The sequence below is a fragment of the Daucus carota genome, chromosome 1 (genome assembly GCF_001625215.2).
Source record: "Daucus carota subsp. sativus chromosome 1, DH1 v3.0, whole genome shotgun sequence".
Taxonomy (NCBI): domain Eukaryota; kingdom Viridiplantae; phylum Streptophyta; class Magnoliopsida; order Apiales; family Apiaceae; genus Daucus; species Daucus carota.
Genome location: NC_030381.2, coordinates 50,241,300 through 50,256,975, shown reverse-complemented (window position 1 = coordinate 50,256,975; position 15,676 = coordinate 50,241,300). Strand labels below are relative to the sequence as shown.

Below are 15,676 nucleotides of genomic sequence, written 5' to 3'. Positions count from 1 at the left end.
TATATACATATTTTTTTATGTATTATATAATGAAATATGTATTAAATCTTTATATATGTATACAATTGTGGTCAAGTTTGTACATGTATATATATTACATATGTAAATATATATATTTTTGCATTGACATATACCTACCTTTTAAAAATATATTTATATCGTGCATATTCGCGTATATAAAAAAACACGAACCTGGCTCTAAATTTAATGTTTATTTTCGTATTATATAATTTTGTGTTCGTGTATCGGATATTAAAAATCAAACCTGAACTTTTCGTGTCGTATCTGTGTCGTATATCAAATTGTCACGTCTATTTTAGATGTATGCCCCAGTCAAATTTGAAAAGTAGTTCCGAATTCGATTCCTCCTATTCTAATTTGATTAATAAATTAAGTCCTCCCACTCATATTTTATTATTAAAGTTGAATATGACGTCGTTCTTCGCCAATAAACCAACAAATTATCTAAATATCAAACCTGTTATGTAATAATATATGTAAAGAGATTGTTGAGAGAGATAGACAAGAGAGAAAGGAGAAGATGTGATTGTATATATCATATGTGTTACACACATGTCCTTTATATAAGATTACAAAATCAGTTATAAGTAAACCAAAGGTCTAGTTAGTGAAAAGCTAAAGGTTTGGCTAGTGAAAAGCCAAAGGACATCCACATAAATATATTATTTATAACACTCCCCCTTGGATGTCCGTCAAACGAAATAATGTCTCGTTATAGCCTTCTTGGAAAAACCCTGTGGGATAAAAACCAAGCGAAGGAACAAAAATATCTATTTCATAATGTGCACGTGATGCTGCCTCGTTAAAAACCTTTCCAGGAAAACCCAGTGGGAAAAACCATGGATAAGGAAAAAAGAGTGCAGTGTGCATTTGCTCCCCCTCATGATTATATTAAATAATATCTCTAAGTTGAAGAGCTCCTCTGTTCCAGAACTTCTCAAATATATGTTAAAAGTGCCTTCATTGGGTTGTAGCTATCATAAGCAGTCAGTGGAGCTTTCATATATATATAGTCGGTGGAGTTCTCATCCTTGTCATGCTACACTGTTTCTCCAGCTTTAGCCATCTTAGATTGCCGAAGTCAAAATATTGTGGAAGAAGTTCCTGCAAAAACTCATTTTATACCAAAAGAAAAACTCCAATATAATTTAATCAATTTTGATCCACCGTTAATATTAATTGAAATGAGGACTTTGCTCCTGCAAAATTAACTTAAAAACCTTATGAGATTGATTAGTGGAGATTGAATAAACTCTCAAGATTCACACGCCTTTAGAGCGAGCAATTACTTAGCAATGAATACTAATCAAAAGCGGAAAACCAACTTTTAATAAATTTATAATTATGTCAAAACGTGTATGATAAAACATGTTGTAGTTTACTTAGATACGGTACTTCATTACCGAGAATTTCTTTCAAGTGTTCACAAAAGTTAGTGTACTATCGTGTATTTATAATCCTTGTGGGATTCACATATGACAATATATCATTCATCCAAAGAGAAATTCTTCTTCCAATATATACACCAAGAAACATTTTATCACATAATATAACATATAGTATTTTAATCAGGTGCAACTCAATTCAATGTTAACTAGAAACACATTCTAGTTTCCATCTGCTCTGGCCAGAGACTTTATGAGTTGTCACCTATAATTTGATATATAATGATAACATGTATTTGTCAAAATAATTTTGTGTTGGACTGCTGGTCCGAATCCCTCTTCCATTTGAGAGGGTGTAGTTCTCGAGAGTTTGTTATACTGCTTCTGGCAGTTAAGATCCTTCTAGGATGATTATTGTCAAGTGGGTCGTATAAAACTTAAATCGAACCTTCACATATTGCGGGACTATTTCGCAATCAAATAATCATTTCCACCACAAATACTATTACTCTTCATGACCAATACAAGGTCATCATACAAATATCTGAGTTTCACATAATAATTTATTTATTTTTTGAAACTTCATTTTGTTTTCACAAAAACCTTTCATATCCCACTGACTTGACACCTTTAGGTGTGTTAACTGCAGTTTCAAATATTTCTCTATTAAGAGATAATGATTCATACGGCGCACTATTTTCACAATTTCGGGTGTGAGAGGACTACTGGTCCAAATAATTTTTCTTTATAATTGCCTCAGTTATATCCTTTATTCTTTGGCCAATTATATCAATATTTTCTAACAGATTTTGCTTCATGATCCTCATTGTTATCAATAACCTCAAGTTCTATAAATATCATCGACGTCGATTCGATTTATGGTTCCACTATATTCTGGACAAGACATAGTATATCGAGATCTCAATAATTTTCATTACTTTTATTTTCTCTAATTTGTCATGTCCATAATCTCTTCCGGAGATCCTTCGATGTCATATCTATAATCTCTTCCGGAGATCCTTCAAAAATTATTGATTTCTCAATCCAGCCATCATCAATTATTGCTCCTTTTCACCTTTTTTGGTATAAGATATATATATGGAACCAACTTGCCTATCACGCTTCAGGCGTTCTTTAGACATAACAATATCTTGAGGTTGTCCTTCTGCGACATTAATATCATAGGAGCATATGTAGCCGGTGTTTGTGTCATAGTCACTATTTTTGGTCATCAAAATGAATTATCTTATGAACTTCTGGTTCATATTCTTTATTTTGAGGATCAAGATGAGGCAATGATAATTCATTCTTATACTTCTATTTTCACCGGCTATTTATTTTCTCCCCCTGATTTTGAGAAAACAACTCATCAAGTCATAACAAATACATATTGATGATTCCAAATGCACTCATATGTAATATATGAATCGATCTTACTAACGTGGTGGAAAATCTATGATGATCAAATAATTTATGTATGATGGGGGGAGATTAATAACAATTGTTTATATGATGCGAATCGATAAATATGTGATACAAAATACTCAACAATTATTATGGACGAGATAACACTCGTTATGAGATTCACCAGCATTATAAGCATATATTCCAAATAACAAAGCTTGCATACTTCAGGATGCAAGTTGATAATAACTTCGTATATTTTTCACATGTCTCACTATTCAATAATGGGATATTTATAACTCATGTCATATTTTCATCTATTCATTCTCAAAGATGAAAAATCACAACTATATCTTTGCTGGTGATCAATTTTGCCTTAAATAATACATGTATCACTGAGAAGAAAAAACTTCTGGTTTACTTCAAAATCTACAGGCTCTTCAACAAAAGTCCATATAAAATATTAATTACTATTCACATCTTTATCATTAAGATGGCTTAGCTAGTCAGGCCAAACTATAACCTTATAAGTAAACTTCTGGTTTACTTCAAAATCAATTTCAGTTATGCTTATTATAAATTAGTGGAGAATCTTTCTCCAAATTACTTTTAGTGCAATGAATTAGACTCAATATTTAAAGGCACTTGATATCTCAATGCGATAATCATATCAAATTTCATTCTTCAATTTTCTTGGGAGAGTATAATTGCATCAATTCTATACATGCTCTTCTGGGGTAAAATTTACTTCAGAGAGTAGATAAATATATATGCCCTTCGAGAGCCTTGTGCATGCTCTTCAGGAGCCTTATATATGCTCTTCCGGAGCTTTATACTTTCTCTTCCCGAGTCTTATATTTAGAAAAATTATAATGAGACATCCTATATAATCCTCCCTTTTGGATGACTCATTTTAGATACGAAGTATTGATACTAGTCATCTTTATATCAATCGAGAGAAATATTTCTTATACACATAATAAGAATATATGATTTAAAGTATTTGTAATGTCATGACCATTGCTACCATCATGGTTGATATCCTCTGATTTTCTAATACTGTCACATTATGGTACGGTATCATTTGTTGCAATTCATAATCCTTTCATCAATAATTCAAATTTAGTAAACCACATTTAGTCACGATATCAACTCATGAACTTAACAACCCAAATATTTCATCAATTTCATAATATTGTATCTACGGGATACAATATAATATTTATTCTATTATATCCAAATATTATACTATTCTTTATATAGAACCATCCTTCAGGGGTATTATATCATTTAAGATAAACTCATAAATTGAATATTATACCACTATATCATTCTTATGGAATGTAATCAAGTGTTTAAACATATTATATATACTATGTTGACATCTTTCATCTTCAGAAATTAAACATATAAAAAATGTGTGATAAAAAATAAACTAATTTTATTATATAGAGACAACTTATGGTTGTTATTTCGTGCAACTTCTGCTTGCAATCATATACTCAATCTATTAAAAACAACGTCAAATAGGTGTTGTAGATAATACCAACATCATTTAGCTCAAGTGGGATAAAAATCACCTTTAAAAATCCCAAGTTTAAAAATCACAAAGGCACATAATGATTTTATCATTTACCAAGATATCATATAAAGATTTCGAAATAACATGTATTTGAAGCATGAATATGTAATATATGTTAATATGTGAGGAGGACAACTTGATATAAGTGACGTAGTGTGTGTGGTCACCAAACCATCTCATCTAAATCACAAAACATGTTGTTTTTCACTTTCTCAAAACTTTAAGTGATCACATAAATTCAATGATTAAATATAGAGACATGCAAGGACCTTTTTAATATATATTAATCGAGGATATATAGACAACGACTAGATATAAAGTCACAAATGATTCACATAAATAAGAATGATAGAGAATTTTTGCATTCTTCATAAAGATATTAGCTATGCCACTAATTAGTATGCACAATCTGCTTATTATGATAATTAAGCTTAGTATCAATTCAAATCTCAATTTGAAGTAGATAATGACTTTAAGGAAATCAACTTTTGGATTAGAGAGATGCATATATGACTTTTAATAATTAGGACAACCTACTATCATACTTGATACATTATCAAAAATAATCTCAAAACATATTAATCCAATATCAGAAATCAAAGAGTATCAATTTGCTCTATGATAAAGTCATAGAATTATGATAAAGTCAAAACTGACCAGTTTCAAAGAATACCAATTTACTCTATGAAGATCATTTTATCTGGAAATGTATAAAACACGAAAAACGTAGGATATTCTGAGACCTTTCCAGAATGGTAAGGCTCGTTAAAAACGAACAAGTAATGAATTCAGAAAACAAATATTTGTGGACTGCAAATGCAGAATCAGCTCCTGATTATGATAGTATTTTGATATTTAAGACATCAAAATCACATAATATGATAATGGAATGTAAAGACAAAACGTAGATATCGAAAAGAGATTTCCAGAATGGTATCGTTCATAATATTTGGATCAATATTCAATTTACTATGAATTTTAGAAGTGACAGCAAATCAACTTGCATCATATAATCAGATTACACAAAATGCAGATTTTGGCATACTTATAGGCAGATTTTAGAAATACGCGAAAAAGAAAAATTGTAGATGATCAAAAGACCTTTACAACGAGTATAAGCTCAATAAATTCTGATGGACTAAAACATATACCAATATCATCCACAAAAGTTAAACAAAAGTAAACATAAGCATGATCACTAAAAATATAATATAACATGGAAGATATTAATCATAGCCAAGTAAACAATTTACTATGCCAATATCAAACCAATCAATAATAACAAATATACAGAGAGAGACACAAACATATTAAGATTAAGCAAATATATGTTACTCAAACTAGATAGAAAACAATTTACAATACCTACAACCGAAGTCATACCATGCATATGTAAATGTAGATGAATTCACAAACTTACATATATAATATCGTAAATCTTAACCAATTAAAGTTGTAGAAAATTGATGGACAAATATCTTAAATCTATTAATTCTGACAAACAACAAATTTAGTGTGATTTTTTTTTTTTTTGAGAAATGCAAGATTAACATATAACTCAAACATAGACGTTTATTTAGTATAATATCATAAAATGTAAAGAATAGTGAAAGGAGGCGTACCTTAAAATCTTACATTCTTGTAAGTTCAAGATCCCTTGCTTCAAGAAAATTCTTTACCCAAATCAATGATAAAAACCTTTACCATCCGAAAGTATAACTCGCTCTTTGCACCAAAATAAGTGCTCGTCGATTATCCCATCTCAAATTTTCAAATCATGATCCTTTTGAATATGAGTACACGAATAGCGAATCTTACAACATAGAAACAAAACAGAATAGCGAATCGTGCTGATAACGTGTTATGTAATAATATATGTAAAGAGATTGTTGAGAGAGATAGACAAGAGAGAAAGGAGAAGATGTGATTGTATATATCATATGTGTTACACACATGTCCTTTATATAAGATTACAAAATCAGTTATAAGTAAACCAAAGGTCTAGTTAGTGAAAAGCTAAAGGTTTGGCTAGTGAAAAGCCAAAGGACATCCACATAAATATATTATTTATAACAAAACCAATATTATAAAACTGAATCCTTGGTGCCTAAGCCTAAGATTGATTGTTTTTATATTGTGCAAGCTGGTTGGCAAAGCATAACCAAATTAATAGCCCAAAACAATATTGAAAGCCCGATAATTTAATTGTAACAAGTCTAGCCTAGCTCGTGTAGGGAGAAACTTGACCTTTCTAAAGCACGGCCCAACCCAAACAGGCTTTGTCTGTCCTATAGTCCAAAAAAATATCATTTGATTTATTTTTTTCACCTATTTTAACGTGTTTAGCAGAGGTACTTATGAATAATATATTTCAATTTTTTTATAAAAATATAAGATTCATAGTTTTAAACAAAATAAAAAATTTTGGAACATAATATTTAAAAATACCTCTTCCGAACGCATCAAAATCCTTATAAAAAATCTTGGTAACATAAAATGAATAGAAAACGTAAATAATGAAAAGAAATAAATATTTTGATGAGTCATTCCCCTTAACAAAATAAATAATTAATCATTTTATATTAACTATATTTGATCAATTTCTAGAGATACGTAATAAAATGTTGATAATATGGATTATCATATTAAAATAATATATTTTATTTATAATAACTTGAAATAATATTAACATAACATTATAGAATATAACGACTCAATATAATCAGTACCATCAATGTATAATATTTGTAATGTATTATATGTTCAACCAATTTAAACAATTGGTATTTTATGTAATTTAACTAATTAACTTTAACTAATATCGTTAAAAATGTTAAACCATTTAGATATTTACTTACGTTTAGTTTTGTAAAACACACATTTTTGAATTTTTATCTAGCTTCTCTAATTAATCTTTTATTTATCAATAAGTAACAAGTATTTAAATTTTGAAAGCAATTTTTTAAGTTATCCAAAACTCTGACGCACGTGAGAGTAATCAACGACGCCAATAGTCCGCAAAAAGATGGGTGACTACGTTAAAGAAGCAAAAAAGAAAAGCCGGTTGTGCATGTATTCTTGTCCTTGTATGAGCTTGAGTAAACAAATTGGTTCAAAATTAGCTATGCAAAATACGCCCCTGGTTTTCTTTATAGTCCCCTTGTAGCCAGCTGTTTCAGTCACCAGTTTTGAAATGTCAGCTACAGTATAAATTCCCCACAAGTCTCTCCTTATCTTCTATCACCTCTAGCTAGGAGTGTATGCTTGTATCGTGTTAAATTTATCCGTATAGAAAATGAAAACAAGAGGAGGATTAAATGGTGAGTCTGCGTCCTCGAAGTCATCTAGGACTGGTTCTAACGGTTTCGCATCGTCAAAGCAGTCATTGAGTTCATTTGGTGGTAGTGCGGAAGTGAAGCAGTCTTATGTAAAGGGAACTAATGCTAAAGCTAATCCTCCTGCTGAGGAGTCTTTGAGGATTGTTATGTACTTGAGTTGTTGGGGTCTTAATTAGTATTCTTGAGTTCGTGAGTTTGTATCAATGTAAACTGTAGAAATAATGTTAATCTTCTCAAGTTCTAGTCTATTTTGTGGGTGCAAGTACTCTCATCTCTATATATACTTCCTGTGCTAGCTCTTGTTGTGTATTGTATATTCTTATGTGTACTCGTCAACATATTTGTCATGAAATTTGTTAGTGTTATGAATTACTCCTTCCATTCATGTAATTTCTTTACCGTATTTTCATTATTTGGCACATACTGTAAATTATCTAAGATAATTTTTTTAAATAATTTATGAAATTATATTTTATAAAATTTTAAAACACACCGAGATAAACAATCAAGGGAGGACTATGCATGCGTATCGTTCAAGTCGGAGAATGTAACGAATAACTCTTTGTTGGGAGCCTCTTCTCCCTCTCAGTTTCCTCAACCCCTGACTCTGTTTTTTTTTTTTTTTGAAAGGAACCCTGAGTCCCTGACTCTGGTTTCTCTCCTTGTATTTATAGCACTTTCTTCCTTCTGAGCTGGGCTGCTCCTTTTGTCTTGGGCTTCTTGTACTTCTTCGGCGGGCTTGGTCTGGTCAGGCCCAACACTGTTCCACGGCAAATTTGATGTCAGTAACAAATGTGATTTGGGTCCACTGTATCTTAGAAAGAGAGGTCCTGTACCACTTTTTAAAATATAATATAATAATATAATATTTGACTCCCATTCAATTAAAATATTAAAAAGATTGTAAACTCCAATACTCTTCTTTATACTTGTTTTCTATTCATGTTTTAGTCATATAAATACTCCTCTTTATACTTGTTTTCTATTTAAATTTTAGTCATATAAATGAGAGAAAAAAATAAAAAAAGAAAAATATTAGAGGTAAAGTTGAAAAGAAAATAATATTATATTCAAGAAAAAAAGTTATGAGCTCCTGCATGGTCTTTAAAACAGAGGAGAGACAACGGACTCTTAAATTTTTAAAGATTTTCCAGGAGCTCAGTGGAGTTTTAATTTTTATTTTGCTCTTGACAGTTTCTTAGTTAATTTTTAAATATAATATAAAATATTAATTTTATAATAAGTTGATACAAATTTAAGAGTCACAACTCCAATAATATTCTTTATACTTATTCTTAAATTTATATTTAATTTTTATTCTTTAATATATAGTTAAAGAGTTAAGTTCTATGGAGTACAAAAAAAATTGGAGTATTGGAGTACAAAGTTTGATAAAATGTAATCTAGTCATCTAAATTTCAATTTTTTTTTGTCCAATAATATTTGTAAATATTTGACAACCTGCACATTATGTTCTGCAACATAAACATCGTGATCAAATAGTAGAATAATTACTTTTATAAATGGTAGAATAATTACTTTTATAAATCATAGGACTCTATATTCTACAATATAACTAATAAGCAGAACAATAATCTTAATACTGGTTGAAGTTGAAAGATATTAATGATTAATTGACAATTATGTGAAAGACAACTTATAAATGATAGATTATATCAAAATTTGGATAATCAAAGATATTATATAGGATCAAACTAAAAAATTATGATTTGTACTCCAATACTCCAATGTTTTTATGTACTCCATAGAACTTAACTCTTATATAATATATTCAATCGGATTTACAGCGTGTTTCAACCGTTGACTCTAATATATCGATCTGGAAAAACAAAGAAAAAAAGAGCAAATTTCCAAAGTCAAGTAAGTCGAGTCTTTAACGAGTCTCATCATTCACTCGTCCGTTAAATTTCAAAAGCCATCCCCACCCACCCAACTCCACCTTCCAACGACACCGTTTCGAGTCCCGATAACATTCTGATGACCTGATGGCGATCACCGACGAAAACTCCTCGTCCGACGGCAAAGTGTGGGGCCTCTTCAAGCTCCCGTTCCGCAACTCCGTCAACTCCAACTCAACGACGTCGTCTTCATCTCAATATCGCCATCAGAATCAACAGTTACACAGTCAGAGTAACCGAGGACCTGACGCCGCTAAAAGTCAAACGAGCTCTGTTTCTTCAGTTGCCAGATCTCTGATCCCGACACGACGTCGTTTGCGCCTCGATCCACCTAATAAACTCTTTTTTCCTTGTAAGTCATACTCTTATTGTATATCTTCAATTTTTTATTTATTTATGTTGAGTTTTGAAATATTAATCAGTACTTCTTTTGATGTATGTGTGATTAGTCATTATGTGGATTTAATTTTTGGAACAAATTAGAATTGGTGCTTTTCTTTTTTAATGTGGTGTAGACTGTAGAGAATTTAGGGAGAGATTCGAGAAGTGAGTAGTTGCTTTGATTGTTTTGGCTGTACCGATTAATGTAGTGTAATGGACTCTCTGGTTGCTGAAAGCTTGGTATACGTGGCATGTTGCGGTAGTTGGACAATGTGTTGAAGTAATTTGCGGAGATGCATTGTAGCGTTTTATGCTCCTTATTTTAGGGTCTGTTTGGGAGTGCTGTTAAAAAGATGCTGTGCTGTCAGAAAAAGTGCCGGTAAAATAAGTGCTGTTGTAGAAATCAGATAACTGTTTGGTAATTTTTTGATATTACTTATTTTGAGTTATAATATTAAAAAAAATAATGTTTTTGGTGAGGTTTTATAATGAAATCTATAACAGCATTCTGCAAAAGCTGAAAAGCAGCTTTTTCCAAAAGCATGGGAGGACCTGCTTTTTCTAACAGCAGCTTTTCAGTTAAAAGCTGCTGTTCAGAAAAGTTGCTTTTCGATTTACCAAACAGTTTTTCACCTGCTTTTTAGCAAAAAGCTGCTGTTGCGGTCTGCAACAGCAACCCCAAACAGTACCTTAGTGGTGTTTGTGACCAGGGCCTTACAATTCTGGAATCAACTTACGGAAATTGGAATAATGGTCTGTAATGAGTTGTGTACTGCAAAAAGCAACAAATTTGGTGTGCTAAATTTCAAAAGTAGATTTCCACCCTGTAGTTATGATGACGAGGAACAAAGGAAAAGTGTAGTGTTTCTAATAGTCTTAGACACCAGTACACCACACATTTCAGTGCCGGACTTGACATTTTGATGATCTTGTTGTATTTATGGAGACTAGACTGAGGGAGGGAGGGGGGGGGGGGGGGGTATAATGTATTCGATTGGGATTTTTTTTTATTTAGTTGACAAGTATTGTAAGCATAATACACAATTTTTAAAGGATTTTACAAATCATTTTTTCGTGTACCTAATTGCATTGGATTTCTATTATGAACAGGCATACTCGCTTTAATACTATGTGTTGTCTTTTTTTTCTTTTTCGTTTCATATTCTAAGTTCATCTCACATTCAGTCTTTGAGCTGGTCTAAGTGTTAAAATGATTTGATATGGAATAAGACTTGTTCCAAGGATCTTACTCATGTGCAGCGGTGGAAACTGAAGAGTCCGTGTAGGGTAGCCTATCAGCTTAGGTTTCTGAGCTCATAGTACTAAACACTTTTATCTCTGAAGTTTGTTTTATACATAGACCTGTAACCCCAGCCTATATAATCTCTTTTAATCACTTATATGGTTAATGTTTCTAATGTTATATTAGATCTAGGTAACAGGATTGGTTAGCCTGGGTAGACATAATTGTTATAAGGCTCTTAAAAACTCTACCATTCTCTTCTCTTCCATACCATTATAAATTAATTTACTATAGTGTATCGTTGAAGTATCCGTGTCAAGATCATGACCTGTCAATTATTCTGTATCAGATATCAGATCCTTTGACTGAATTGTTAGCACTTTGACTGACTGAAATACTATAGATTGTATCATCTGTGGACTTGTGATGACAAAAAAGATAAGGAAAAGGGAAGGAGAAATGCCAAAAAGAATAGAAGACGCCTAATCTTATAGTTCTTATACATAAACATGTATAACTTGAGTTTCTGTCAACTTTTTGTATCAAAATATTTTAATTAATATTGTCATGTTCCCGTACACATGTAGAAAAAGTTGGATAGAGTCCCTCCCTGGTTTCAGAAATTCTGAGTCAATATGTGCGGTGTCCGAAACACTATACACAATAACACAATATCTAGGTTACTGGAATATGTAGAAAGTTGATTCATCATGTTGGTATGACCAAGAACAGGGAATAATAGACTTGAGCTAAAAAAAACAGACTTCATGACAAAAGGTACTGCCATTTATATCCACTCCATGAAAACGCTCATATGGACACGTGCTACGGTTGTTCGATTTTTGTATCTATTTGAGCCTTTAACTAATAATGGATTTTATACAGCTAGAATTATCAGGCCCGCAAGGGAATTGGGAGATTTTTAAGTCCAAATTTTTTAACTCATGACTTTGTTAATATTTTAATTTTTAATTTCTTTTTGTGCTTTATGCCCTGCCTTGCCTAAATGTTTTTGCAGAAAGTAAGTTTAATATTTTAATTATTTCGAAGTACACACTTCAGAACTGTGAAAGGTTGTCCTGCTAAGGGTTCACTCTGATGATATCTCTTCTCGTGAAAGCACAATCTTTCTATAGTGTCTTAAATTTTTGTTTTGAAGTTCGATAATTAATAGTGCAAATTTGCAATGCTATATTGGTATTTAAGCAGACATATATCTCTAGCTTGGACATAGCTGTACTGATTCAGTGATTGCATTATATAATATATGGATACAAAAGATTATATGTTTGTATTATATATCATTTGGATACAAAAGAATACTCCCTCTGCCCCCCTGAGTAGTATACATTGGGGAATGGGGACGTGACACGTACTTTAATGTCCAGTAAAGTATAGTTCTGTAACTTAGGGGTCATTTGTTAATGAGTGAACCATCCCAAGCTGAACTGGACGATCCATTTTATCTGTTAAGACTGTTTGATGAAGTTCTTAACAGCTGAATCACACGCGAAATCAGCTGGACGACTCGCGTCAAAAAACTTCCCTCAACCATCCAGATAGTCAAGAAACGTTTTTCAACTTGACTCACCTTCTCAGAACAAATATTATTTGCAATAATAGTATAAACGTTTTTTATTATTAAAAAAAGTTTTAAATGAATATCATTTTGCCATCATAATTTACACATTAATTATAAAAATTTAATAAAACATATAATAATAGTTGATAGTCATAAATAAACTACATTTAATAGAGAGAAACACTAGAATATGAATCCCTTACGTTTTGAAAAATCATATGAATTTGTAATTAAAAATTTTAAAATGAATATTTTTTTTTTTTAATTTTTCCATCATAATTTATATATTAATTATAAAAGTTTAATAATACATATAATAATGGTTGATAGTCATAAATAAACTAAATTTAATAAAGTGAAACACTTAAATTTTGAAAATTATATAAATTTGTATTCAGAACTTTTCAAAAAATATTTAACAAATAACATTATAGCTTTCGTTCAGATTAGCTATCATTCAGAAATTTCAGTCATCCAGAAATATTTGTTCAGATTTAACAAATGACCCCTTATTTTAAAGATTATTTTTTTCTGAATAAAAATTAACATCTAAATTTTCATTCAGAAAAAAAAAACTTAAAAATAAGTTACAAAACTATGGGGGTGTTTGGCTACCACTTATAAGCCCGCTTCCGGGTTTATAAAGTTAGAAGCACTTATTATATTATAAGAGCATTGAAGTGCGTGTCGAGCAGTCAAAAAAAACGTATAGAATTGGATGAGACGGAGGGAGTATATTTGTATGAATGTTAAGCGTTAGTTATTACTATAGAACTATTGACCTTTATAATTAGAATATGACAGGCTGCATTTTTCTTGTTGCTTACTTTGTAGTATTTTTGGTATTGCTTAAGTTTTAAGTCTTATTTGTTCGCCAGATGAACCTGGCAAGCAAGTCCGAAGTGCTATTGGAATTAAAAATACAAGCAAATCTTATGTAGCTTTTAAGGTATGTTACGAGCTTGTAATTTGCTTTCTAATCCTAACCAGAATGCATTGCATATGTGTTACTCAGTAGTATGTTTTCCATTTCTGACTCATGACTTTTGGTATTCTCAGCTAACCTAATGAATGCTTTTTTTTTTTTTTTTTGCTGTAGTTCCAAACAACTGCACCGAAAAGCTGTTTCATGCGTCCTCCAGGGGCTATTCTTGCCCCTGGCGAGAGTCTTATAGCTACTGGTAATTTCTAACTCAGATTCTTTCCCATTGTGTAAAAGTTCCATAGATAATTAAATGCACATGAGTTTTGTATTCATTTAGCTTGTATTTTGTTTGATTTTCTAGTATTTAAGTTTGTGGAGACTCCAGAGAACAATGAGAAGCCAATGGATCAGAAGAGCAGGGTGAAGTTTAAGATCATGAGCCTGAAGGTGCAAGGACCAATGGACTATGTACCTGAACTGGTATGCTATGTACCTGTCATGATGGTTTATTTGGGAGCATTATAGCATTCTGTTGCCACATTGTAATCAAATTTGCATCACTTAAGTTGAATTTTGAATATTAAGATAATTAATATCTTGGTAAGCAGGGTCCATTTGGGATTTGCAATAGTGGAGAATGGGATTCTCTGTAGTTTCCTGTTGAGAAGTTGAAATTACTTGTGCTTTGCTGCCATGTTTTTTAATTTTGTCTCTAATATATTTTTTCATTTCATGTCAGTTTGATGAACAGAAGGATCAAGTTGCTGTTGAGCAGATATTGCGGGTTGTGTTTCTGGATGTGGAACATCCTACCCCTGTAAGAGTTGCTTATTATTATATGAATATTACAGTGTGATTGCCGTTCCATCTTCTACATGGGTTTAAAATGTGCTTCTTAAAAATTTCAGTTGTGCATTTTACTGATTTAGTTCCTTCTCCCATTGCAAGGCGCTTGAGAAATTAAACCGTCAGCTTGCTGAGGCTGAGGCTGCTGTTGAGGCTAGCAAAAAGCCTCCGGAAGACACAGGCCCAAAGATTATCGGTGAAGGACTAGTCATAGATGAATGGGTGAGTTTTTACTTAGATTTGAATATACTCCTGTTTAAATTATTTACTAGATGTTTACTCATTTTTTTTATTTCTTATAGAAAGAAAGACGGGAAAGATATTTGGCTCGACAGCAGGTGGAGGGAGGTGATTCAGAGTAAAGTGCTTGCTCATGTTTTCTGAAGTTACTTGAGGTGCCTATGTCGACGTTGTATTATGTAACATTTCGTTAAGTTTTCTTTTTTTGTTTTCTGGAGATGTTCAGAGAGGAGTTAATTTTGTAATTTTAGGCACCGATTATCTTTATTGTCCAACGCCGAACTTGTAGATAATGTATTTTAATTTGTTTCCTTTATCCGGTATAAGTGAAAATGTATAGGTGCTATGTTGGAATACAAATTGCCTCATTGAATCAGTCGTTTCCTTTATCCTTGAAATTATTGAGTTTGAATCCTCATTTATCTAGAATATCTAATGGATTGAAATCCTCAACATCAGGAAAATAACAAAGATTAGTTCAAAGAAGTAGGTTTTATTTTTTGAAAATGTTGTCTATTTTTTTTTGCTCGTGTTCCTTGCTCTTCTCATGTTCACTATTGCTGAAAGCATACTAATCAGCAGTAATAATTTTGATCGGAACATCTATTAACTTGTTTGTTACTTTAATCAGATAGATTTCATGTGTATATAAATAACATACACTATGTTGGTATAGTCGCTCAAGTGACAGTATTTGAAGATCGGAAAAAACAATGCTGTCTTGGGGGCATCAGTTTTGTTAGTCTGTTGTCCAAAGTTCAGTATAAGTAGAAGGTTTTAGTCGGCAGCAATTCAGATTATAAGAGCGGA

At 31.5% G+C, this 15,676-nt stretch overlaps 1 protein-coding gene across 1 annotated transcript; it reads left to right on the top strand.

Annotated features, from left to right (window-relative positions):
• The first annotated feature begins 9,567 nt into the window (after nt 1-9,567).
• LOC108204500 (vesicle-associated protein 4-2) lies at nt 9,568-15,242 on the top strand. The gene is made up of 7 exons (XM_017373974.2): nt 9,568-10,001; nt 13,734-13,804; nt 13,955-14,036; nt 14,142-14,260; nt 14,520-14,597; nt 14,729-14,848; nt 14,929-15,242. Exons 1-7 carry the CDS (start codon nt 9,737-9,739, stop codon nt 14,986-14,988), a joined length of 795 nt encoding a protein of 264 aa, XP_017229463.1. The 5' UTR covers nt 9,568-9,736; the 3' UTR covers nt 14,989-15,242.
• Nucleotides 15,243-15,676: the final 434 nt, after the last annotated feature.

Excerpts from the sequence above, each read along its gene's own strand:
- LOC108204500 (XM_017373974.2), top strand. The coding sequence starts at position 9,737 with ATGGCGATCACCGACGAAAACTCCTCGTCCGACGGCAAAGTGTGGGGC. Across the intron at positions 14,037-14,141 it reads CGAGAGTCTTATAGCTACTG|TATTTAAGTTTGTGGAGACT; the intron begins GTAATTTCTAAC and ends TTGATTTTCTAG. Across the intron at positions 14,598-14,728 it reads ATGTGGAACATCCTACCCCT|GCGCTTGAGAAATTAAACCG; the intron begins GTAAGAGTTGCT and ends TCCCATTGCAAG.